General features: G+C 54.2%; 1 protein-coding gene across 1 annotated transcript in view; it reads right to left on the reverse strand.

Annotated features, from left to right (window-relative positions):
• Nucleotides 1-125: 125 nt before the first annotated feature.
• Nucleotides 126-26357, reverse strand: part of LHX4 (LIM homeobox 4) — a 44026-nt gene continuing 17794 nt past the window's right edge. Inside the window, exons 3-6 of the mRNA XM_060643813.3 lie at nt 10181-10383; nt 5489-5643; nt 4972-5143; nt 126-2791 (exon numbers count right to left, since the gene is read on the reverse strand). Of these exons, the coding sequence (XP_060499796.1) occupies nt 2397-2791; nt 4972-5143; nt 5489-5643; nt 10181-10383 (925 nt within the window). The 3' untranslated portion in view covers nt 126-2396. The remainder of the gene's footprint in view (nt 2792-4971; nt 5144-5488; nt 5644-10180; nt 10384-26357) is intronic.

A 26357-nucleotide genomic window follows, 5' to 3' on the forward strand; every position in this document is an offset into this window, starting at 1 on the left:
AGCCTTCTGTTATTAGTAGGAATGAGGACAGCGTCCATTCTTACACCAGCGGATCAGGAGTGAGCATGATGAACTCATGCACAAAAACAAAAACGGGTCAACTTCAGGTGATCTTAAAAGCCCAGTGTCATACAGAGGGGGGCATGTCTCTAGAGAGTCCGCCCTCCCTGTACTGTGCTCACCAAAAATACGAAGTGCCTCTGAGATCGTGTGAGATACTAGGCCAAAAAGTCCAGCCGAGATAGTGGTCTGGGTGGGACGGTGTGTCACTGGTTCGTCGCCCAGCACCGTGGTGACGGTGAGCAGCTGGTATGGTGAGCAGCCGGCTAAGAATCGTGTGTTTAAGCATCCGTCCTCCAAAGAGACAGTTGTGTCTTCCTTTCCTTCACGTGGCTTATCAGCTTGCATGTGTGCCCCTGCCCCCACTGCCAGGGCTCACACTACTCGGGCATTCCCAGCAGCGGAATTGGCTAGGTGTAATACACCAGCATCCCTACACCTGGAGCCTCCGGACGTCTACATTTGTAGACTCTCCAAGCAAAACTCACAGCAATTGCAGCACCCCACAAAATAAGGGTACAAAATCCAAATGGAGCAGAGAAAACGTGGCATGAAGGCTGATCCCAGGAATTTACTGACTATGTATTTTAAAGAAGCTGGACGGACCTCAGTTTCGTTCCTGGAAAGGAATTTACAATAGATGCAGCAGCCAAAGAGGAAGTGTTTTTTGTCTACCATTAGCCCGCCTACCACTTGCCTAAACCCTGTGGTCCTCGGAAGGTGATGAACCGTCCACAGGAGGAGGGGCCCTTTGGATCTCTGGCCCCATCCCTTCAGTGGAAGAAAGGCAATGCCGTGTCACCCTCTCCTGCTCTCTGATCTTGATTAAGAAAATGGAGGCCGGAAGCCGGAAGAAGCAAACCAGCATTTCCCAAGGGTACTGGGAGAAATCCTGCCTAGCTAAATTCCAGCGTGCACACGGACAACTTCCTGATGGACAGAGGTGGAGGTGAGGTGCGTAACACCAGGCACTTCCCACAGAAGTGCGGGCTGCCGCAGGGGTGCAGCTGAAGCAGGGGTCGGCCTCGCCCTCTGGGTGATGGGCTAGAACAAACCTGCAGGCTGAGAGTCCACACAGCCACCAGCTGGAGAGCTCTGCCTCTCTGAGCACAGGCCTGGAGCACCAGCAGCCCAGAAACCGGCGGCCCGAGGACCACTTGGAACCCTTTGGACGATCTTAGGGCTGCTCCCTAGTGATCCCTCCCAACCAACAGAGGCCGAAAAGCATTACTAGTTCTTGCAAGATACCAAAACCATCCAACCGAGCTGGCTACCACGGTGGCGAAATCTCTCCTTTTTAAAGGGCTGGGAAGGGTTGGCTGCAGCTGGGGTGGGCTTGCAACCTCATCTACAGCGACTCCCGCAAACGGACTCCGTGTCATTTCAGCCTACAGGATGGGGAGCGCTGGGAGGCGGCCTGCTGACCCGGCTAAGCGGACCGCACGCTCTCACTGATTGTCGTTCTGTTCTCTCCGCATTATAGCTTTGATCACTTTGTACCCCTCAGCCTGTCTTGTGGAATAAATGATAACGAGCAAATTAAAAAGGCACACTGTGCACCGAGGGGACTCGTCGGGCAGTCACTGTGATGGTCCAGGGCCACTCAGCTCCAGCCTGAGTCACCTGCAAGGAAAACCACTTCTTGCCATCAGGGATTCAGTGACAGGGATGGGGTTTCTTTAAAACCAAAACTGAGAAGTGTTGTTTGCCTTGGACTTCTGGGCAGGGAAGAAGTCACATTTCTCACAGCAAAAAAAAGAAGAAGAAGAAGAAGGGGACATGTATTCAATATCAAACGGTGGCCATCAAAGTTTTCACTGACCTTTAATAAGTGACTTTTTATTTTCAAAATTAGAGTTCAATAGGGTGATCCAGAAATCACTTTTATTATACTCAAGGGCCGTGATGCCTCTGCCTCAGGAATCTCAGTTCTGGTGAGAGCAGTGGTTCGGGAAACATCTCACGAGACACACCAGTCGGAGCAGAGTTCCCAAAGGCCAAGGTGGCCTGACAGTCACCGCGTGCTCCCAAGCACTGAGCAGCCAAAGCCTGTAAGCAGGGCAGGGGGCAGGGGAGGAAGCCACCAAGCAGCACCCTAGCGCTCTAGGCTGTGCGCCCCTGTGCCGTGTTCTGAGAGGAGGCAGTGTTCCCACCACTTCCCCAGGATAACAGTGCCCTAGTGTGGTCTCTCGACCGCCTAGGGATCAGCGGAGGACTTCCATTGAAAATAATGGAAATTCACATTGGTGCACTTTTGATCCTTAAAAGGCAAGTCTCTTTCGATCCTTGAAGATATTCTCTCAAGCCAGGACGGGTAGGGTGGGGAGGAGAGATGTTTAAAAAGGAGGATGATCCATTTCATCGAGCCAAGAGGCTGGGCTAGTTGGAAAGTCGGGGTAGCCTACACTGCTTCCTGTGGAGATGTCAGAGGTGGGTCCCCCAGCCATGGCTCTCAGCGTCTGGCTTACTCCCTGCCCTGCGTGCGCAATGACGCCCAAATTACTGTCCACCGTGTAATCCAGCCCATTGAGCAAAGGAGCGTGGGATGGCAGGGACGATATGGAGGATGGAGACTGGGGGATTCCATAGGGGCTCCCATCCCTCAAGTCCTGATAGGATTGTCCTGTCCCGTCCATGGAGAAGCTCCCATTCATTAACTGTCCGCCTGTAACGTCCCCCACGTTGCCATAAATCCTATTGGTGTGGCCAAGTTCTGAGAGAATTTGATCCTCTGTGGACAAAAGAACGGAGATTTATTGTCAGCCGCCAGGACTCCAGTGGTCCCTGTTCTTCACAACCTAGGAATACACATGACCAAGAAAGAAGCCCAAGGACTTCGAGGCAGCTGCCTCGCTGCCGTGCATGAGTCAGACACCAACGTGTCACCCACAGACTGACCCGCATCAGGGGGGGAAATAAGAAACACCTGCAGAGACTAAATGCAGATCCCAGAAGACTGGACAAATGTTTGGGGAGTTTGTTGGTCCCATGTGGCTCATGTACTAAGATGGCTACAGTAAAGAATAGGAATGCCTGAGGTTTGTGGGTCATATGTTATCAACCTTACCAATGGAAACTACATGCTGACAGGATTTAATATGAAAGCTTTCAAGCTGAGAAAAGGGCTTGGTTTGGTTGGTTGGGAAAGAAGCAGGCCCATGTGGTAAGGATAGCTGAGGACCACTCTTAGGCATGTATACGAAAACCCATCTCTGTTCCACCTGGAAAAGAGGTTCAACAGCAAAGGACTTGGTTTCTCTCTCTATTGAATAAGCTCTTCACTGGGGACAAAGTGTTGACGTGAGGAAGGCAAATGGTCCTTCTTGTTTTTTGATGAATTTCATTAAGGGTTTCTAATGGAATCTGTGCTACCTAGAATTCACCTCTCCAACAGAGGCGAGCACTTTTAGTCTTAAGAAATGAAGAGTTCTATAATTACCCAGAGAGACCCCTGACGTGTCAACCTGGGGACCCAGCTGCACCCAACAGAAAAGAGCTACAAAGCAAGACTTAACAATCCTGCCTGCTCCAGACGTTGATTTTGCAGCTCAGATGAGATTAAATGGCTTTCCTAACCCCACCAACAGGACTGGAGGGTGAGCATAGGCCCTTGAGCCCTTCCCAGGGCCCCGCAGGGCAGGCCTCTAGAGTGAGCCACAGTCCTCTAGGGGCATCGCGCCCTGGTGGGCAGCTTGTTCTGTCCTCTGCCCCCCAGCCTCCTCTTCTGTTCCCACCCCGGGCCTGTGCACCAATTCCCATCAAGCCTCCCCAGACTGGACTTCAACACGCATTCCTTCTGAAGGCCTGCCCTAGGCCTGCCCCCTGCTCCAACCTGAAAATGCGAAGGGGCGAGGAGAACTCATGCCCTTTAAAAGGAAGCAGAGAGACGAAGGCTCAGCTCCACTGGAAAACAGCCATTACTTGGCCTTTTGCCCATACCTGTCATCCGATACGGCAGGGCCCTCTGTGGGGGCCACAGGCTCGCTGTGGGGACAGTCATGTCTCTGACTATAAAACTGTGCTGAGCTTCCCCCAGACACATGCACGGTCAGCTGTGTTCACTGAACCCCACAACACCACTGTGAAGTGGACAAGGACGCAGTTCATCCCCATTTACAGAGGGGGAAACTGAGGCTCAAGAAAAGTGAATCGGCTTGAGAGAGCCACAATCAGCAACCAGACTTCCGACCCCCAGCTCCCTACTCTTTCTATCCACCCACGACAGAAGACCTTCCACAGCTGAGGGCTCAGTACATGAGAACAGTTACGGCTTTTTGCAAACAACCTCCGGATCCGAAACATGCAGGAATTTGCGATTTTGCTGATGCACAAATCTGAATGTAGCGCATGCTGCGAAGCTTATGTGCAGGGGACAGGATGAAGTGAGCAGTGGGGGAAGGGATTTCAGAAGCGAGGCCTGCCCCCTTCTCACAGGCACTCACAGTATTGACTTCCCAGGGCGTGGGGCCTATAGAGCATGTCCTCCCCAACCACCACCAGGAAAGGAGAGAGGGGTCACTCTAGGGGATCCCGGGAGGGAGGCCCGTGCCCCTGCAGAGGAGGGAAATGCAGGGCTGAGACACAGCGGTCTGTTTATGGCTTCCCCCCGGCTGGTGAGAGAGAGCCCCAGTCAGCAGGAAAGGAGGGGAGGCCTTGGGGCCCACGGGCCTAGGGAACCCGGCTTCTACATTTCAGCAGCAGAGCTCTCTTGTTCCCTACTCCTTGTCCCACTGACGCGGCCTCCACCATCCCCACCACCGCCCCCCTCCTTTGCTGCGAGTCGCAGGGAAGAGCCTATGTGCTGGAGGCAGCCGTCAAGGCCTCAAGAAAGATCCCTCCTGAGCGTCAAGAATTACTGTTTCCCAGGGGCCTTTCCTAAGGCCTCGGCCTCGCCCCTCCAGCCCTGCTCACCTCGGAAGCTCAGCTCACTGTCACTAACCCCACAGTCCTCGGCAGAACTCTCCTTCTCCTGCTTGCTGCCTCCCCGGCTCCTCTTGACGCTCTTATAGAACTGCCCCCAGCGATGCCGCCCCGCGTCCTTCTTCAGGCGCTTCTCCTTGGCCCTTCTGTTCTGAAACCAAACCTGCCGCACAAGCAGAAGGGACACACTCGGGGGGTGCCCGCCATAAACCCAGAGCCCCCATGGTCCCCGAGACAGGCAGCTGGAGCCAGGCCCTGAAGCCTCCATGGAGTTCAGGGCCAGGAGGGTGATGTGTCCACGATTCCCTCTGCCTGGGCCTCAGGACTCTGTCCCTGTTTCCACAAGCTTCCCAGGGTCACGGCCTGAAGCCCAGCTCCCCGGGGCGCGCCCCGAGCCTCGCCCTTGTAGCGTGTAGAGGGCACAAGGACACCGGGGCCCTGTCCCAGGCCCAGCAGGAGGGCGCAGGCCTGGGGCCCCGAGAAAGCAGAGGAGGCCAGGGCGTCTCACCTGTACGACCCTCATGTCCAGGCCGGTCTCCGAGGACAGCTGCTCCCTCACGTGCCGGGCAGGCTTGGGGGAGTTCTTGTAGGCGTTCTTTAACGTCTCCAGCTGCTTGGCTGTGATGGTGGTCCGGGGCCGCTTCGCTCCGGCCTCAGAGTCATCTGCGGTGAAGACCACTCCTTACAGGGCTCTGCCTGCCCGAAGCGGCTGGGGCTCGTCCCCCTTCCTCCTCTCCTCACGCAGCCCTGCCCGCCGTGGGCAGAGCCGCGGGCAGGAACGGTGAACGACAGAGTGGCACGGTCCCCACCCCGACGGAGCCCTCTCCTCACCATGGGCCCTCCCGACTCACAGGAACATGAGGACAACAGTCCCTCCCTCAGCTCCCCACCCTTCTCACCTTCTCAGTCCCCAGCCAGCCCAGCACCCCCCCCCTCCCCCCGGGGGCTCCCACCAGACCCAAGGTGCGCAATTCCATGCGCTTCCCTGTCCTGGCAAACACTCTGGTTGGACGTCCCTGTGGATCGGTAGCTGGGAGCTGGGCTGTGAAGGCAAATGAGCCAGGGTGGGTGAAGTGTGTTCTGGGCCGCCCCAGATGCCCCTGCCCCTCCTGCCCGCAGGCCCCTTCCCGGTGGCCTCCCTGGGCTCAGCGGGGGTGACCCCTAAGCGGTGTTCATCAATTACGGGTCAGAACGCGTGAGCGGGTTGTAATGTCAACCGAGAACCTTTCGAGGAAGTAGGACGGATGGGATGAGACGGGACAGATGAGGGTAAGCATCGCTTCCGGGACTTGCTTAGTGCTCACTGTTTGAATAGGTGTGGTGAACTGAAAGGTAAAATGAGTTCCTTACTCTGGGTCACAGCCAAAATTTTTAGAAAACCACCGGTCTAAAGAGTGTTCAGGACAACATACTGGCGGATCAGCCTTCAGTGGATTCTGAGCAGAATACTGTTAGAGGCTAGTTTGTTCAGTCAGACACAGAGGCACCCAGGTGCAGTCAGCAGCACACAGCCAAGTGCAGACGGCTCATCTCCTCTCCCGGCACTAGACTTACACCCATCCTCTATGCATGGCATCCCCAAGTCAGCAAAGAGTAGGTCAGCCACCATGTCCCTGGCTCTCTGGGTTTTCTGTGCTTCCTCCCCTGTGTGTCCTATAAAATGTCTCTACTACATTCCCACCCTGTTTCTCTCTTCCTTCTTTCCCATTCAAGAAAACCCTCTCTTAGGAACAACAATAAGCCAATGTTTGCTAAGCACTTACTATGTGCCTGGTGTGATCTGAGAACTCTGTGTGCATACAGTGCTCACGACAGTTCTGAAAAGGTTTTCTTGCAGCCCAAAGACTTGGGCTCAACCTTCTTGTTGAGTTGAGTGAGTGATGTGGGCGAGTTACCTCCCCACTCTGAAGCCTGGGGCAATGCCATCTGCCCTAAGTTGGGCAGCGTGTTGTACAGCCCGAGTCCACACTGCAGTCATGCACACAGCAGAGGGAGGACGAAGTCCCTTGTCCTCTCTTCTCCTTGGGCTGTTTTCTCCTCTAGCAGAGCTATTATCGTCCGCAACCCCCTGCCACCCCATCCCTCCCTTGGAGCCCTGGATCCAAAGAGAAAGGCTTTTAGAGCCATCGTGGGAGAAACTGAGGAAAGCCTCCAAAACTCTCTATATTTCAAACTCTGTTATAAGGAGTCAATCCCTTCTGCCCATATTTACAGAGATAACAGCATGCCAGCGTTTGATGCCAGTATGAAATAGTGCACTTTAAAAATACCTGTATAGGCTTTAGATATAAAATTTGAAATCATAAAACCATCAGAAAATTTTAATTCATCAAGAATTGCCTAATTTTTAAATAAGCTGGCCTCGTGATTTAGAAATTGTTGTCACCATGGCTAGATGGCAGTGCCACTGGGATACACCCGTCATCCTGGACTGGTGGCGCACTGGGATATACCCGTCATCCTGGGCTGGTGGCCCCTCTGTTCAGAACTGCTGTCTACGTCCATAGGACTTCCTTCTTGCGATTATGGGAACTATTATGCTGTTATTTTAACATTCACTGTTATTATAATTTAAAATCTTTTTTATATCCTATAACAATGTCATCCAAGTATTCATTAAGTAGTGGTGGCAGTGCTCATGCTGAAAAATGTACCCAAAAATCAATAACTTTGGTACGGAAGTTAAATGTGATAAAACGCTATGAGGAAGGCCAAGCGAGACCATGATATCCTAGGCTGTTAATTTAGGAGAGAGCATTCTGCAAGGTATTAGAGATAGTGCTGAGAAAATAAAAAGTAGCATTAAGGCAAAGATACACTTCACCCGTTATGGATTTATGTGCTTCCAGAATACATCCCCCCCTCCTACTTTTTACATTAATTCCTATGGGAAAATTAGTCTTAAAATATGTTAGTTTTGAATTATGCAGGGTCTCCTAGCACTTGTCCCCGGCATAAAATGCAACCTCATTATATTGAAAATGCAAATATCCAGGGAGATGTAACAAATGAACAAAATCATTCACACTAAGATACAAATAGCTGATATTAGGTCCTTTGTGTAGCACAAGGAAGGGAACTGTAAGCCTGAAAGAGGGTTTAGATTAGCAAGGAGGAATTAAAACATTAAAAAAAAAAAAAAAAAAAAAAAGCCAAATGTCCCAAAGCAGATAAAGGTCCCCTGATGCACTAAGGATCACTCAGATTTCACAGGATGGGCTGGGCCCTGCCCACCAACAGCCAGAGGCAGGAGGAACACGTCAGGAATGCTGTGTAACCTTCCGCTACTTGAAAACCTACAGCAGATCTCACCTCCCTGCTTGTTTGTCTTCCTCGCTGGTCTCACCCTCCTTCAGCACCCTGTTCCACAATCCTCATCGTATTTAACCCTCAGGAAACAGCTCCATGTGGCAGGTGCTGTTCCCCGTCTCCTACTGACCCTACTGAGCTGAGAAGCCAAGGCTCAACCACGGCTGGCCAGGGACCCCCACGTTAGTGACTGAGCAGCAATGCCCACCAGCCTCTGATGCCAAATCCAGAGTCCCACAGAGGTCTGCTATGGCACAAATGATCCTTGATGAAAAGTGTGCACCAGACTGTCATTCTTGCCTCCCCAGCTAAGTCTCCCCCTCCTCTGGAACCATCCCCAGCAGCGGTGGATGCCAGGCCATGGATGCTCAGGGTCTGAACAAGGCCTCTGATGAGGAGAAGCAGCCGCCCGCCTGGAGGGAGCTCATGCAATTCTTAGTATCTCTGGGGAAGGGCATCAGAGGTCCAAAGGCAGCTGGGATCTCTGAGTCCATCTGCCTTGATGGTTTATCCCCGACAAGATGCCCTAATCTTCTATGACATCAGAATCGATTCCAAAGCTCTGGGAGAAGAGAGAGGACGCCCCCGACTCCGGCACCCCTGCGGTGCCTTCCTGCCTGCCTCCCACCAAAGCCGGCTGCCTCACCAAAAGGGCCTCTGTACCTCCACCTCACCTCCTCCTCACCACCACAAAACCCTCACTTGAAACCGTGGTTACTGGGCAGAAAAATCAGTTTCTCCATGTATGGATCAGATCTATATAACACACATGTGCCAGGAAAGATCTAGAAGGAGATGCATGAAATTTGTTGTTGCTTTGCTTTTTGTTTTTTGGGTTTTTGTTTTCATCAAGCCCAGAGCTGTCCAGAGCTGCTTTCTGCAGTCACACCCTGAGTTGATAAAGATTCTAGTCAAAGGCAAATGGCCTTGATGTTTTGTGAATTTTGTGCATCTGAGATCCCCCAGGCTGCGTTTGGCCAAATGCCAGATATGGAGCCAGGGCGAAGGGCACACCACCTGGGGGCCCAGCTGTGAGTGAGGAGCCTGAGGTGGGGCTACAGGAGACGGGGCGTCAGGCTTGGCCTTTCTGAGGGTTCAGAGTTGTCTAGGCCCCAGAGCAGCCGCTGCCTCGGCTGACCATGTGAGGGCACGTTTTCCAGGTGTGGCGGCCACGTGCTGGGTGGGGCCTGACATCAGCCTCAGCCTTGCAGGGGTCTCTGCCGAAGACCCTGGACGATGGCCCTGAGGGGGATGGGGGAAGGGGAGGTGGACGGGAATTTATATGGCAGATTGGAGCCTCCCAAGGCGCAGACTCGCCGAGCGCTTGATCCTGCATCAGGGACTTTGGGAGACGCAAGGAAGGGGAAGACCCTGCCCTCGACAAGCCTGAGGTCTGACAGGGGAAACAAGACAGTTGACTGAAATAGAAGCTGACTTGGGCCAACACTAGTGCTCTCACTCAGTGAGGCCTTGGAGGCGTGGGAGTGCCGAGGAACACGTGAACCCCAATACCCAAGGCAGATGAGCAACCCCAGTGTCCGCTGGAGACAGCGCCCCCTCCCAGGCCCACCCCAGGCAAGGAGCCACCGACACGAAAAGCACGAGGCCCCTGGCTGTTCTTAAGCCCACCAAGCAGTGGAGGGGACAGCAAGCTCTCGTTGACCGGAACCTGATCGGTGAAGCCAGCGGGTGCGAAAGGGTGGGGGATGTGGAGAAAGAACCGTCCTGCAGAGATCTGGGGATGCTTCTCCGAGGAGGCAGGGCGCCAGCGAGCAGGGCTCCAAGGGAGCAGAGCTCCTCCAAGGGATAGGCCGCCAGGACCGGGGAGGAGCGGGCAGCGGGCGGCCCCGGGGCAGAGGTCGGGGTGGGGCAGGGGTGGGGGGAAGCTCACCGTTCTGCTTGGCCGTCTCATAGTCCTCCTTGCACACCAGCCGCCCGTCCTCCATGAGGTAGAACTCGTCCCCCGTGGCCAGCTGCCGGTTGCAGATGATGCAGGCGAAGCAGTGCAGGTGGTAGACGAAGTCCTGCGCCTTGCGCACCACCTGGGTCGGGGGGATGCCCTGCTGGCAGGCCGTGCATTTTGTGCCGAAGCGCCTGTCAAGGCAGCAGGAAGGGACTGGAGCTCAGTGTGTGTGTGTGGGGGGGGGGGGGGGGGAGTGTCTGGCTGCCCCCCACTTCCTATCATATCAGCCCCTCTCCTGCCCACCGCTCTGCGGTGTCCATGGGCGTCAAAGCCTGGGCCACCCGGTGCTTACCATCCGGTCCCTTCTGTCTCTGGCTAGCCTCATTGCTCTGTGCCCCGGGCTCTTTCCCCACAAAATGAAGAGGCCGGATCAGAGCCAGTCTCCCGTGCCTCTTCCGGGCTGACAAGCCAGGGGCTCCCGCATGCCCGGTTAATAGCCCTCTGTGTCCCCTCTGAGCAGGCTGTTTCACCCTCCACATCCTGGTCTTTGACTGTATGGTGAGGCCTAGAGGACCAGCACCACGGGGCCACTGTGTGTGTTCACGGGCTGGTGTGCAAAAAGCATCAGCTAGCACCTCTTTATGCTCCCGCAAGAGGAGCCAGGAGACAGCACGTGCCAGCGTCCGTGCTGGAGTTCTGGAGAAACTTGACTTTGGCAGCAGGAGCAGGGATCTCCCGAAGGCTTCTCTCTCCTGCCTCTCCCCTCTGTCTGGCACACGGCAAAGCTCTCCATGCCAACCACCATCCCCTACCCATGTACAGCCCCTGAAATGCGCCGGTCTGAGGTGGTCCCAGGAATCTGCATGTTCACACCCCTATGCCATTCAGGACAAGGAGTCTACAGACCTCTGTTTGCACAATGCTGCTGTGGCCCTCTCCCTGGTCTACACCTTTCTGGACCAGCACTGAGGCGAGAGGAAGGCGCCTACCGCCACCCTGGGCCAAGGGCGGGAGGGCGGGAGAAGCAGACACATTGAAAATATAGTCCAGTGGGGTCATTTAAGCCTCCTTCCCATGCTGCCCACAGACATGGAGCCTCACCGGTGATCATGGAGGCCAGAGGGGAATCTGGGGCCAGTGTCGACATGGGTGATGAAGGGGGTGCTCCACTACAGGTGAGTCTTCCCTCCTTCAGGAGGGAGGTGGGAGGGGTTGGAGAGGCAGGGGCAGAGTTTAAAACAGCAATCAACCTAATTATTCATGACATTTCACACAGCAGAACTTTATCTTCTTCAGGATGAAAGACTTCGCCTAATGGATCTGGGGAAGGTTTGATTTTAATGGTCCTTTTAACTAATGCTTATAGGCAGCCTGATTTCCCCTGAAAGGACAGTACATATTTCATCCACATTAATACCAAATAAATTAATTATGGTCATGGCTATCATGATGAATCCCAGATTAATGCAGAATGATGGGTCTCTTATGCAGTAATGATACCTGCTGGGGGGCTGCAGGGGCCTGGAGCAGGCGTGGCCAGCTGCGGCTTCAGAAGCTCCCCTCCCGGGAACAGTGTCACAGAGAGAGAAGTGGGGGGGTCTCTAAGTCTAGAAGTGTGGCCCAGGGGACTGCTTTTCTGAGATGAGGTCTGAGAAGGGTGTTGGGGTGTGAGGGTCTGGGGCATCTGGCTTGGAAAGACCCCAGACCCCTGAACTCCTGGAAAGTCTCTTGGTGTGGCGAGGAGGAGGAGGAGGTGGAGGGGGGGCTGCGGGTGGCACAGGAGCAGACCTCCAGAGCAGATGTTCTTAGCCCGAGGCTCAGGACGGGCTCTGCAAACCACCCCAGAGTCATTTGTGCATCATGAGGGGTTTCATCAGATTCTCAAAGGGGCACAGGATCCAGGAAAGGAGAGTTAACATTTGTTGAATGAATAAATCAGCAAATAGAGATCCATGCTTTTAGACGATGTACACGGAGATGCTAAATCTGAGGATGGAGAACAAAGTATACTGTCGCGTCTAGAAAGTTCTACACCTCCCGGAACACCTGTGAAACCAGCCTTCTTCAACAACTGCTGTCTAACCAGGTCATTTGTGTTAAAGGGCAGGTAGGCAGGCACCCGGTTGTATCCTGTGTGAGTATGTGCTTGTGTGCGTGTGAGTGTGCGTGTGTGTGTTGGAGGGACAAAGAGAAAGGAAGCCTGTGTGTATATGTGTTACTAGAGTGTGTTTTCAAAATGCCTGCAGTTTGTGTATCTTGTCCCGGCCAATTCACACTCCCTGGAAGCCCTGCCACATAAAACACTAAGAGTCCAGTGTCCAAATCCTTTGCTGCAGATGCTGGAGCCACAGCAGCTCCAGAGCGTTCTCCAGACACCAAGTCTGATCTTGTTGAGGCGAGGAGCGGTAAGGGGAGGCTCCAGAACACAGTGAAGACCCCCAGTGGCAGTGCCCTGGGAGAGGACCACGTCTCTCTCACCACTAAGAAGCAGACCACGGCTTTCAGTAACCAGAGCCCCAGAGACATGAAAGATAATGGGGGTATAAATTTAATCTACATACCGACAGTGATTCATGCATAAGGGTGGCAAGTGCACAAGAAAAATGAAAAATAAATGGACTTTCCCACCAGCTTTTTTTAGCAATTGAAGCAATTTTCCTGATTGTGGGATTTATACCGATGGTAAGTGGAAGTTGCTCCTTATTACCTTCCTCCCCTGGAGCACAGCTAGAAGGATCCTCGATGAGGGGACTATGGGCACCCCCTTAACCTGCAGGGCTCCCAGAGCACCAAGGGGCACCCCCGCCACCTGCTGGTCAGAGCCCGTGGCCCCAGAAAAAGGTGCTGCCTTATTGGAGAGGGAGGGTAGTGAGGACACTGTCCCCGAGCTCCCAGAGCTTAGACCAGCCGGGGTCACAGAGGAGACAGCCGTGCCTGGATAAGCTGGATGACTCCTTCCGTGACAGGCAATAACGAGACGGCCATAGTTTAAATCCCCTGGTCCAAAATAAGGTAAAACTGTGAGCTTGGCTGCTGAGAGAGGCAATGTCTAACCAACCTGACCACATTTGAAGGACACTGGAGTGGGGGTGGAGCTGGATGCCAGCCAAGGAAGAGGCTTCCTTTTTTTTTTTTTTAAATGTTTTACTTATTTTTGAGAGAGAGAGAGAGAGAGAGAGAGACAGTGTGAGCCAGGGAGGGGCAGAGAGAGAGGGAGACACAGAATCCAAAGCAGGCTCCAGGCTCTGAGCTGTCAGCACAGAGCCTGATGCGGGGCTCGAACCCGCGAACCATGAGATCATGACCTGAGCTGAAGTCAGACGCTTAAGCGACTGAGCCACCCAGGTGCCCCAAAGGCTTCTGAGAGATTTCCCAGGCAGTACCCCCTTCCTCCTGTCCCCAAGCACCTCCTATGTGCAGGGCCCTGCCTTCTTGCTGCAACCTGCCTTGCCCTGCTCACCAGAAGGACCATCTCTCTGGCCAGGCCTCCAGGGACACCCGGTCTCCCCAGGGAAAGCAGCTAGAGGTGATCCAAATGACAAAGAAAATGCGAGGAAGGACTTACTAATGGCCCAAGTTCCTTTCCTACTCAGACCAACATCACTGGAAATTCTCTTATCCCTGTCCAGCTTGTAGTAGACAGGCAACAAAGACCCACTGAACGAGCAAAGGAATAAACACATGAACTCCTTAAAAAGTGTGTTTGGGGGCAACTGGGTGGCTTAGTAGGTTAAGCGACTGACTCTTGGTTTCACCTCAGGCCACGATCTCAAGGTTCGTGAGTTTGAGCCCTGCATCAGGTTCCATGCTGGCAGTGTGGAGCCTGCTTGGGATTCTCTCTCTCTCTCTCTCTCTGCCCCTCCCCTGCTCGTATTCTCTCTCTCTCTCAAATAAATTAACTTAAACAAAAAAAGTAAAACAAAACAACAAAAACAAAAAAACAAAACAAAAGTGTGTCTGAACCATCGGGGAAGGACACAGAACACAAGAACTCCTGTCAAAAGCTTTTCCAAGAAAGGACTCAAACCCGGGTTGCAGTGAGGCCGCAGTGGATGAAAATACAACTTTGCATCCCGCTTTGTGCCATCATCATGCACATTCGACAGATGTCACCTACATGTCCAACATAGAGGCAGGTATTACGATACCTGCTAACAGATGAGAAACTGAGGCTCAGATGGTGAGGTGCCGGCCGCAGCTCACAAAGGCAATGAGAGAGAGAACCGGGGCTTGAACTCGGGCTTCTGAGAGCTCTGCTGGCACATGGCAGGCATCACAGCAAACCTCCACTGGGAAGCCAGCCGTGCTGTCCCTACCCCAGAAGGGAACTTGGGGAGAGGAGTTCTGAGCTGCTCTGAGCCCCAGAGTATGCGGCCCCCAGACCTGCAATGCAGGGGCTGCTCTGGGACCCTTCACCCCGGGGGTGACCCCCAACACAACGACTGACCCTGCTTGAGGGTGGGCCTCAGGGGCCTAGGCCACTGGCTAAGGAAATGCACCAGATGTCAGCCAACAGGGGCCAGGCCCGTGTCCTCAGTCTCACCCTTGGGTCCAGTGCTCAGCCTGAGCTCCCATCTGCCCATTCACCTGTCCACCCCTGCTGCTGTCGACAAGCCTGGGGGGGGGGGGGCGGTGGACTATCCTGAGGGTGTCTGGATCCTGCAGAAAGTGGGCAACAGGCAGGCCCTGCACACCTTCTAGAAACTGGTGCGTGTAAATCCTATACCACGAATGTTCTGGCACACCCTGATTTTAAGTTCTGTCCTATGATCCCAGGTTCCCTACGCTGGACACTGAAATGCTACTAACGAAAGCAGTTCCCAAGTACTAAGCCCCTACTGTGCACCCCTGTGTGTGCACACCTGTGCTTAATCCACAGACTGCTCCCTGCTACCTCCTCATGGCGGTCATCCCAGCACCTCCCCCTCACCTCCTCCCCCCTCCAGCCCCCCCCCCCCCCCCCCCCCGCCATGCATTTGGTCCTGTCCTTCCTGCCATAATGCTTGGTGACTTCGATATCCACGCAACAGTCCTTCCTGCCCCTGCTCCCTCAATTCTCTGACCTCTTCCTCTGAAGGTCATGGCCACTACCCTTCCTCAGCCACTCATCCCCTAGTCCACTCAGACCTTCTGTTGGCAGGAACCGCAGTGCCTCCAGCGGTGCTTTCCAGCCCTCACGCCGTCTTCTGGACCTTCTAGTTCCCTCCCCGAGGCACCAAGCCCCACAGCTCTGCTGACACAGGGTCCAGCTAGTGCTCCCGCTGTGCTGTGCACGGGTCCTCCTCCCCTCCTGGCCTGGCTTCCTCCTCACCCAGCAAGGCCTCTGCTTACTAACCCCTCCCTTGCACACAGCCTCACCTCACCACCCCGCTCGCCACCCTCTGCCTTCTCCACCAGACAGGGAGTAGACACAGCACCTCACCGACTGCTCGGTTCAAATCTGTGACCCGTGTCTCAACAGGGCCCGGGAGCCACAGGGAGATGTACTCCCTAGTGCATTCACTCTCCTGTGCTCCCAAACACCTCCTTTCTCCAGCTCCCCGCCCCAGCACCCCTCAGCCAGGGGCTTCCCATTTCCCAGGGAAAAGGGGCACTCAGCTGTCCTGTCCGGCCACCCATTTGTCCTGCCTTCCCTCTGCTTCCTACCCCAGAACCACCTGTGCCCCTGTTCAAAGCCAGCTGCCCACTTAGGCACGGAGTCCCTTTCTTCCTGCCTAATAAGATCATTCCTCCAGCAACTGTTCCTTTTGCCCCCACGTGATTAATTTCCCCTCTCAACTAGATCCTACCCAGCAGGCTATTATTTCTGCCACTTCAAAAACCCTCTCTTGACCCCGCATCTCCCTCCATCTACCACCCAACTTCTCTACTCCCTGTAGAGCAAAATTCCCCAAAAGAAGGGTCTACATGCAAGGTCTCTAATGTCCCTGTTCCCACTCTTCTGTCTTTTTTTTAGCTTATTTATCTATCTTGAGAGAGACAGACGGTGTAAGCAGGGGAGCGGGGAAAGTCCCAGACAGGCTCCAGCAGTGGAGACCCACTGGGGGCTCAAACCCATGAATCGCCAGACCATGACCTGAGCTGAAACCCAGAGCCAGAAGCTTAACCAACTAAACCACCCAGGCACCACCTCCCCTGCCCCACCACTCTTTTCTTGAATCCACTCTGATGGTTAGTTAATTTTATGTGTCAACTTGACTGGGCCATGGGGTGCCCAGATATTTGGTCAAACATTATTCTGAGTGTGTCCGTGAGGGTGTTTTGGGATGAGATTAACATATGAATCAGTAGGTTGAGTAAAGCAGATTGCCCTCCCCATTGTGGCTGGGCCTCATCCAATCAGCTGAAGGCTTGAATAGAACAGAAAGGCTGACTATCCCAAGAGAGAGAGGAAATTCCTCCTGCCTGACTTCCTTGAGAGGTCACATTGGCTTTTTCCTGCCTTTAAACTTGAACTAAAAAATCAGCTCTTCTTAGACCTCAACGCTGCTGGTTTCTGGACCAGAATTTACACACTATCAGCCCTCCTGGGCCTCCAGCTTGCTGACTGCAGCTCTCAGGGCTTCTCTGACTCCAAAATCACATGAGCCAATCCTTATAATAAATCTCTTTATATTACACACACACACACACACACACACACACACACACAGCCTGCTGGTTCCGTTCTCTGGAGAACCCTGACTGATACACACTCCAGTCAGGTGTCACCCACCAATCAACCCAAACTGCACTTGCCAAGGTCACCCATGACCCCAGCGTTGCTGGCCCAGTGATCAGGTCTTGTCTCCCCTGACTTTTCGATGGCATTGGCTCTCTCCCTCCTCCTTAGAACATTGTGCTCACTTGGCTACAGGACCAGCTCTCCTGGCTCTGTCCCTTCTCCCCCCCCCCCCCCCCCCACCCCAGCAGCCTCTCCTCCATCTACCCCACTCGCTGGGGACTTCACTTCCACCTCTCATCCAGACCTCTCGCCTAGCTCAGACTGGTATATCCCACTGTCTCCTCAGCCTCTCTGCTTGGATGTCTGAAACCAAACTCCTGATCCTCCCCAGAATCTGCCCCCACCCCACCTGTGTCAGAGAATGGTGATTTCATTCTTCCAGTGACTAAGGCTGAAAGCTTTGCACACGTCCACCCAATATGTCAGCAAACCCTGCCGGTTCTACCCAAAATTCGGTCAAGAATTGGACCACTTCTGACCATCTGTACCTCTGCGTCCCTAGCTCAGGGCCCCATCACGCCTTGCCCACCACTAACGGCTCTCCTGGCTTCAGCCCTTCCCCCCACAATGGCCACAGTGATCCCATCTCACTCCCCTGCTCCACACCTTCCGGTGGCTCCCCCCTGGCTCAGGGTAAAAGCTGAAGCCCCTTTACTGGCCTCCGAGACCTTCCAAGACTACCTAGCCTCCTCTCCTACCACTCTGCCTGCTCACTCGCCCGGCCACACTGGCTCCACGGGCTTCCTCAGCTTGGGGTGCTCTTTCCCCAGTTACCTACATGGCTCACGTCTGCATTTCCTGCAGGTCACCCCGCAAACGTCACCTTCTCCAGGGGCATTCCTTGACCACCCCCATGCTCCATCCAGCACTTCCTTCCATATCTCCCCTGGATGCACCTCACCGTTCTTGTTTGTCTATCCGATCTCTCCATGCCCAGCAGGCACCGTATCTGATTTGTTCACCGCCAAGTCCAGTACCTCCAGCAGTACCGGACCAGGACACGTGTTCTGTGAATAGCTGGTGAATAAACAAGGAATGCCTATGCCTGTGGTACGCATTAATACTCGTCCCCCATTTGCGCATGAGGAAATAAGTTCAGAGAGGGTCGATGACGTGCGAGAGACCACACAGCCGGAAACAGTGGAGCTGGGATTTGAACCCGATGCTCTTCGTTACTCGGCCATCAGGAGGCAGCTGGGGGGTGTGAGCCCAGGCCCACGCCAGCGACTGCGTGCGGGGGCTGACGCAGCACAGTGCACTGTCCTGAGGAAACAAAATACTGCATAACTTAATTTTATGCTTTAATTGCTTGGTGGTGATTTACTGCGGGCTGTATATTTTTTTCCCGGCTGACACTTCCCTACATGTATTTCTTTTATCTATCACCACACTTGACAGGTAAGTTGCTGATATTTACTGTTACTGTATGTACCAATATTTCCAACATATATCACCACCACAGCCATGTCACAGGCGCATAAAGTTCTGCCCCAGAACGGCCAGCCTTCTCCAGACACAGACAGGGGCCATATTTGGAGAAGGCCTGACACCAGGTAATATCAGAGGCTTCAGGAGTAGAAACACAGCCCCCCACAACACACACTCCCAGACCCATTGGAACTGCCCCCACAGCGCTCTGCCTTTTGCTGGGGAGGGTTCTTTATTTATTTTTTAGGTTTATTTATTTTGAGAGAGACAGTGGGGGAGGGCAGAGAGAGAGGGAGAGAGAAAAAATCCCAAGCAGGTGTCATGCTGTCAGCGTGAAGCCGGATGCAGGGCTTGAACTCACAAACCTCGAGATCATGACCTGAGCCAAGGCTGGACACTTAACTGACAGAGACACCCAGGTGCTGTTTTTTTTTTTTTTTTTTTAAATATAATGCTTTTCTTCTTAATAAACATTCAATATTATCCTGAGGTGGATGCTACTAGAAAAGCTTTAGAACCAGTGACCCAGTCCAACCCCCTCATTTAACGCAGAACAAAACTGGGGCCCAGAGAGGGGTAGTAACTTGTCCAAGATCACACAGCTCAGTTAGTGGCAGAGAAGGGGCTAGGGAGCCCAACTCCCCCTTTCCCTCAGTCATGCTCCACCCTCCCCCCGTTCCCAGCTGGGGATAGATTTGCTTCCCAAGAGGTAATGGGACGTCGGATCCGGATCCGACCCTCTTCTGCAAGAGTCCAGCCCACCTCCCTTAGTTTCGGCAAACACGCATCGAGCACATAGTACGCAGGCAATTTCATGTGAGCTACCTCATTTAAACTGCACAATGGCCCTCCCAGGTAGGTATTTCCATTCCCGGATGGGGACAGGCTGGGAGCTGTCTCCGGCTCAACTACACTCCCCCTCCTTCCCACTCCTACCTCCTGGCACCTACTCTGCTCACTCCAGGCTAATTCCTCTCTGCCCAGGTGTTCACTCAGCTGTCACCAAGTTGTCCTGTGCAGAGGAACCACCTGGGATGTCTGCTTACAACCGGAAGAGCCACCCCGACTCCTGACCCCGGGCCCAGCGTCCGCAGTTAGCAAGGCCCCCATGCAGACCACTCAGAGAAGCCCTGTGTCACAGATATCTCAGCACCCCTGTGGCATCTGCAGGTTGCTTGTTGATTCTTGAGTCCCCCAAGACCTAAGGACCCATTCTCAATGGTGGTATGGCAGGGACATTCAGGGACGGAGGTCCCATCTGACTCCTCACGCCAGACTGACCTGCTGCGCTGACACGTCGCTCGGGCCACAGAGCCCAACTCTCATTCGCCTGTGGCTTCTCCTCAAGTGGGGCTCCCAGGGCCACAGAGTCAGAGCCACAAGCCAGACACTGGCTCTCGTGGGACCCTCCTGCGTGACCTGGGCCAGAGAACCAGCAGGAAATGAGGTGGAGCCGGATCACAGCGGCCAAGTGCTGGGCAGGGCATTTGGGGAGGCCTGGCAGGAAGAAGCTTCCAGCTGCACAGAGGGGAGCTGACAGGGGCTAAGAGGGGGCAGAGGCAGTGGGAATAGAAAGAGTTGGGAGCCCGTGACCGAATGCCTGGGGTGGAGATGAAGGAGAGGGCAGGTGGCTGAACCTTCAGCGAGGAGGAGACAGGGCCACCCCCCCCCCCCCACACTGGCTGGTGTGTTTTCCTGGGATGAAGAGGTGCCTCCACACGTCCCACCCCCGAGGAACCCAGACCCCTCTCTGCTTGGGGACCCGTTTCCACAGCTCAGATGCCATCTCACTCCCAGGTTGATTTGCAACCACTTGGCTCCAAACAGATTCCCCAAGGCCGAAAAGTCTCTGGGCTGCAGGCCCCACAGATGTCAGGAGGCCTTCGCCCCAGGCTGGGCAGGCACAGCTGAACCGGGGCCTCTGGGGCGGGGAGACAATCCGCGGACTCATCACCGCCTGATATACGGCCTCGGGTCCCAGGGGGAGCTGCTCCGCTAAGTAATTGCTTCTGCCTTGATTACAGGCCTTCGCAAATGACTGTGGGCCTGGTCCCACCAGTGTGTTTGAATCTTACAAATGTCCACATGCACAGACACTATCTGGACCATCTGATCGTTACCTTAAAAGGTTTAATTTGCTTAGAGAGGGAATTAGACTATAAACTATTCAGAAATTATGGAAAGTCACACGTCAAAGAGACCCTCCCCCTGTGGGTTCCTTAAGCACATTTTGCTAGAATGTGTGTGTGTGTGTGTGTGTGTGTGAATGCATGCACATGTCCATGCGCGTGGATGGGGGAGGCTAGCAGGTGTGTAGTCACCAGAAATAACACTGGCTCACAAGGACCTGGACCCAGACTGGACCAGCAATCAACCCCAGAACTGCAGTGGCCTCTTCCTGGGGCTACAAAGTAAAAGCTGGCTGGAGATGGCCACACAAGCACAGGCTGGTCTCCCCCGGCCCGAGCCGGGAACCCCACTCTGGGAAGAAAAGGCTGAAGGCTGCAGTCACACCCACAGAGCTCTGGACCACACAGGGAGGGATGGCGTCCCCTGGGGAGGGCTTGTGGTGGCTCTCACCTGCCCCCACACCACCAGGCAGACCGTTGTTCCAATCACCTGACCTGCCACTGGACACAGGCAGGTGGACACAAGTCCCACCCCGGAACCCCTGTCTTGTCTGCAGCCTTTTGTAGCCTCTGCCCCTACGAACCTCCTTCTTTCTTTCTCCTCCTTCCATATACATTCACCATCATGACTTCAATAAGAATACCCCCTAATAATGACGACTACAAAGCACTTCCTAAATCTTACTTCATCCTCAGGGTAATCCAGAAAAGTGGAGATGTGTGTTCCCATCCCTCTTTCGAGGCGGGATGGTGAGGCTCAGAGATCAAATGCCCCCAGGTCACATAGAGTCCGCATTCAAACCCAAAGCGGGCCACTCTGTGAAGTCCACCTTGCAGAGAGGCTGAGCGGGACTTCGCCCATATTACCTGATTTCCTGCGGGCATCTGCCCTGCCTAGGGGCGGGGGCCCTGGTCACCAGAGTGATTGGGCCAAGGTCACTAGTGAAGACCAGGCTGGAGCCAGCAAACCACCCTGCGTCCCGGCCAAACGCAGGGCATGCTGGAGCTGAAACAGGCTGTTCTGAACTGCAGGGATAAATCAGCATCTCCCGGGCTCCCAAGGACGCTGCTTACCTGCCCTTGGCCTGCAGCCTGCCTGGAGATTGACTGGCTGGGGGAGGGGGCACTGTGAGGAACCAAAGCGCCTGGCCAAGCGGGGCAGCGGCCCACACAGCTCCCCACTGACAAGTCGTGAAGCGGCCTTCTATCCCACTGGGTCCCCACAAGTGACCATCTCTGCCCGCCAGGCAGGTGAAGGCCTCGGGGACAGAGAGACACCCCCAGAGACACAAGAAGTTTAGACAGGAACCCCCTGGAGTGGCAGTCACTCTCAGAATGCCTCCAACTCTTCCCCCAGGCTCCCTGCTGCGGGTATGAGCATAAAGCCCTGGTGGTCAGGGACACAAGCCTGGAATGTTCTCGAAAGCTGTGCTGCTCTCTCTTTGATTCCGTAGCCCTGTTTGTTTTCACACTGTGGTAATTGCTGGTTTGTTTCCCAAATCTTCACGTAAATCCCCACGGCATCTTCAGCCTGTGGTTTATTCCCAGCACAATGCAGTGTGCCCTCTGAGCTCTGCCAGGCTACCCTCATCTCCGCAGGACGTTAAATGTCACCTCAACAGGAAGGTCTCAAAGCTGAGGGCTGGGGGCGGGGAAGAGGGAGACCAGGAGAAGCCAGCCCAGGCCTAGCCCCGAGGGAGGGCTCTGACAGCCTGGCCCTCCAGGGCTGCAGGTCAAGTGGCCACACATCGGGGCCAGAAACCCAGAGACACTGGTAAAGCAGCCAGCATCCTGCTAGACATGGTTTCCGTGCTATTTCCTTCCCATTTCACGACTCTGCGCTCCACAATGAGCGCCTTCTAACAGTAAGGCAGTGAGGTTCAGAAAGGCCCGGTCACTTGTTTACTGACAAACAGCTAGCACGAGACAGGACAGGAATCCAACCGAGCACCGTCTGGGTTCACTAAACCCCTCTGTTCATAAAATAACTCCCTTTTGTGAAATGCTCCTGTGTGCCAGGTCTTCTAAAGCATGCACCATTAACATTCCCATTTTTTCCTGAAGAGGACAGTGGAGTTCAGAGATGTTAAGGAACCTGCCCAAGGGCACCCAGTTCCTGGAGCAGAGAACCTGTGCTATTCACTGCACTTCAGAGTAAGAGAGCTGCCAAGCCCCTCCCAGGACCCAGTCAGTGATGAGGAGGGGACCCAGAAGCTCTACTCCCAGACTCCTGCCTTCCCCAGGCCCTAGTCTCTTTGCAAGGAGATGGGGACCCGGGACGTACGGGACACGCAGTCCAGAAAGGACTTGCTTAGCAAATACAACAGAAAGAGCCGTTGGCTCCTCAGCTTGTGATTCATTTGTAATAGCCTCAGAACCACTGCGTTTAGTCAACTCCGTGCCTCTCCTCTCGGTCTCAGACTTTTATTTCCTGTGGAGAAAGGCAGCCAAGGACCCAGGAGGCAAAAACAACAAACAACAGCAAAGATCAGCCAATGTTACCGAGCAAGACAGAATTCAACAGCTCCAAGAGAAAAATGCAACAACCACAGAGTACAACCTTCCAACAATACTTCTTTCTTGGTCTGTGCACACATCAACATCGCCCTCTGCTGTCAGCCACCAGTATTATCACATCTCGTGGGCTGAAGGCTGATGGAAGGCTGACCTCACCCCACTTCTGAGGTTATCACATGCCTGCAGCAGGGTACTCTTCACATGACAGTCTCCATTCGAAAACCTTCACGCAGGATAAAGGATACCCCTTGGAGTTACGCGAAGCAGTGGCCCTTCCCCTTGTTATGGGCAAAGAGATTTAAAATATTGATCCTGAAAATTAGAACCACAATGCTGATCAGTGAGGTCAGCGCCCCTCTGAGCAGGGCTATGGGGCAGGTATCTGAAAAGGACAGTGATTTTTCTTTCCTTTTTCTTTTTCTTCGAGTAGCATAGAGCAGAGAGTCTCCCTGGCTCCCACCAGGCCTCTTCCAAATCCCGCAGCTGAGAGCATCCTGAGGTCTGACAAGTGAATTCAAGCTCATGGCGCCCACCTTCCCTCTCACCAGGCTGCCGGAAGTGACTCTGGCAGCCTCCTGCGGGACAGGAAGGGGCTTGGGGCTCCGGGAACTGCTCTGCCCCTCCCGCCCTGCCTCGTATTCTCTCTCTGCTCACAGGTACCCTGTGTGCCATCTGAAAGCAGGTGCCTGGTGATGTTTAACGGACCATAATGAGGAGGGGACCACGGGCTCTGCAGCCAGGTTACAGCCTGAGCCCCAAGTGGGCAGTGGATCCCAAGACTCCGGCAGGGGGGTGGGAGAGGGGTGAAGCCAGTCTGACCCTGGAGGACTGACTCCCTCAGTGTCCTCGCCCCGCACTGTGACCTGCTATACCAAATTGCACCTGCGGCTGTGTCTTCCTGCACCGAACAGCCACAGTCCCCGAGAGCCGTGTGGGGCCTGACTGCCCGTGAATCCAAGTGTCTTCCCTGGGCGGCTTCAGAGTGGCCCAGTCTTCAATCTCCATTATCAGCGGGGAGAATCACCTCAGCTTTTAACTTCTCTCCACACAGGGGGCCTGGGTGGCTCAGTTGGTTAAGCATCTGACTCTTGATTTCAGCCCAGGTCATGATCTCACAGTTGGTAGGATTGAGCCCTGTGTGGGGCTCTCCACTGACAGCATGGAGCCTGCTTGGGATTCTCTCTCTCTTCTTCTCTCTCTCTACACCTCCCCCACTCACGTGTGCTCTCTTTCTCAAAATAAATAAATAAAACTTAAAAAAAATTTTAATGTTTATTTATTTTTGAGAAAGAGAGAGACATCGTGTCAGCAGGGGAGGGGAAGAGCGAGAGGGAGACACAGAATCCAAAGCAGGCTCCAGACTCCAAGCTGTCAGCACAGAGCCCGACGCGGGGCCTGAACTCACCAACTGCGAGATCACGACCTGAGCCGAAGTTGGATGCTTAACCGACTGAGCCACCCAGGCACCCCAAATAAATAAAACTTAAAAACAGAAATAAATTTCTCTCCACGCAGCACTTCATCTAGAATTAATGACCTGGATTCAGCACTGAATCTGTGGCCTGTTCCCCTACTTCACAAGAGGATCCAGCCCTGAGGGTGGGTCATTTTCTGAAGCAGGGCAGTCCTATGGAGCCAGGAAAGTAACTGCGACTGAATCATGGGCCTGTGCATTTTCCAGGCAGCCTGGGCCTCCAGGATTCACAGGATGTCATGTGAGGGACAGAAGAAACTGGTCACCAAGCATGCTGTAAATTCACTATGTGATCAAACCCAGTGATGGTCCGTAGACAAGGCCAGGTGCATATGCCGGGGACAGAAAAATAATACCTAATAAGTCTTTCCTCATGCCAACAAGAAAGATCAAACAGGCGCGGGAGGAGTGAGCAAAAACAAGGCAACTCAGGGTGCCCATCCGCTGAAGAGCTGGACTCATGGCCATGGAAGAATGGGGGAGACCTTCAGAGGATAGACATCATCCCTGGAGGATACAATAGCCAGGGTCAAGGCCTGCCTGGGAAAGGGGGCACCCTGCTGGGGGGCATTGGGAACCCAAGAAAGCAGTGAGGTAGGACTAGAAGAGAGGCAGGGTGAAAGGCTCTGATAGCACAATGCATCTGGAATGTTCTGTAGGCAGAGGGGGCCTTGCTGAAGGAGCTGGGGGCCGGGGTCAGTGGTGAGGTTGGATACCGGTGTGGTGGGGGGACATGTGGCCTCAAGGAAGTGGGAGGTGAGTTATGAGGTTACTGCTGAACAATGCCCTGGAAGGATCCAAATGAGGGTCATGGCATGGGGAGGCCACAGAGGCAAGAGGTCAGTGCGCTGGCCTGAGCAAGTAACTGTCATTGTTATTTCTGGTCTTGGGCTTATGACTCATAGGCCTATGCTACTCCTCCCCTAGCCTGCACCCCAGGTCCCTTCTGAAGGGACCATCTTTCCTTATCACTACTTCTCCCAAGCCCGAACCTACACCTGAGCTGTGACCACTTCCCTTTCCCAAACACTCAGAGCCAGCCAGTCAAGGTCAAGTTCCATACCCCAGACAGGCCCTCAAAGGAGCTTCTCTGGTGACAGAGTCCTGTGACGTGATCCTAATGGGTTTGCCTGCACCCCAGCCAGTGGTCTAGCTCGGGGACATCTCAGCACCTACCCTGTCCCCAGCTGGGCAAGAAGGCCATGCCCCTGGGGCGCCTGGGTGGCTCAGTCGGTTAAGCGTTGGACTTCGGCTCAGGTCATGAACTCGCAGTTTGTGAGTTCGAGCCCCGCGTCAGGCTCTGTGCTGACAGCTTGGAGCCTGCTTCGGATTCTGTGTCTCCCTCTCTCTCTGCCCCTCCTCCCCTCACACTGTCATTCTCTCTCAAAGTTAAATAAACATTTAAAAAAAAAAAAAGGCCATGCCCGGGGAGCTCACTGAGGCTTCCCAAAGGTACATGGACAACCAGGAAGATGGTGCACAGAACTTGGAAGCGGGGACAGCTGACCCGACCCCAAGGCCAGGCCCCGCCTACTGTGTCCTCTTGCCTCTCCTTGCTCACACATTCACCTTCACAGGTGCACACAGGCACACAACGTTCACGCACACGAACACACACGTGATGAGATTCACTCCCTGCGGGGCCTGCAAGAGCCGTGGGGCTTGGCCGGGATGTCACTGAGAAATGAATAATGAATGACTCTGGTTGCCCGCGGGGAAGGATGTAGGAGGAGGGAGCAGAACTGTGTAAATGCCAGAATGAAGGAAGCAAGGCAAGGTTCAGAGGTGAGAGAGCAAAAGGAAGACTGGGAGGACGGAGAGCACGGAAAAGACCTAGAGGGAGAACCAGAGGCCCGGCCCTGAGTCGGAGCCATCAGGAATCTGTTGGATGTG

This window comes from Panthera onca, chromosome F1, assembly GCF_046562875.1.
Source record: "Panthera onca isolate mPanOnc1 chromosome F1, mPanOnc1 haplotype 2, whole genome shotgun sequence".
NCBI lineage: Eukaryota > Metazoa > Chordata > Mammalia > Carnivora > Felidae > Panthera > Panthera onca.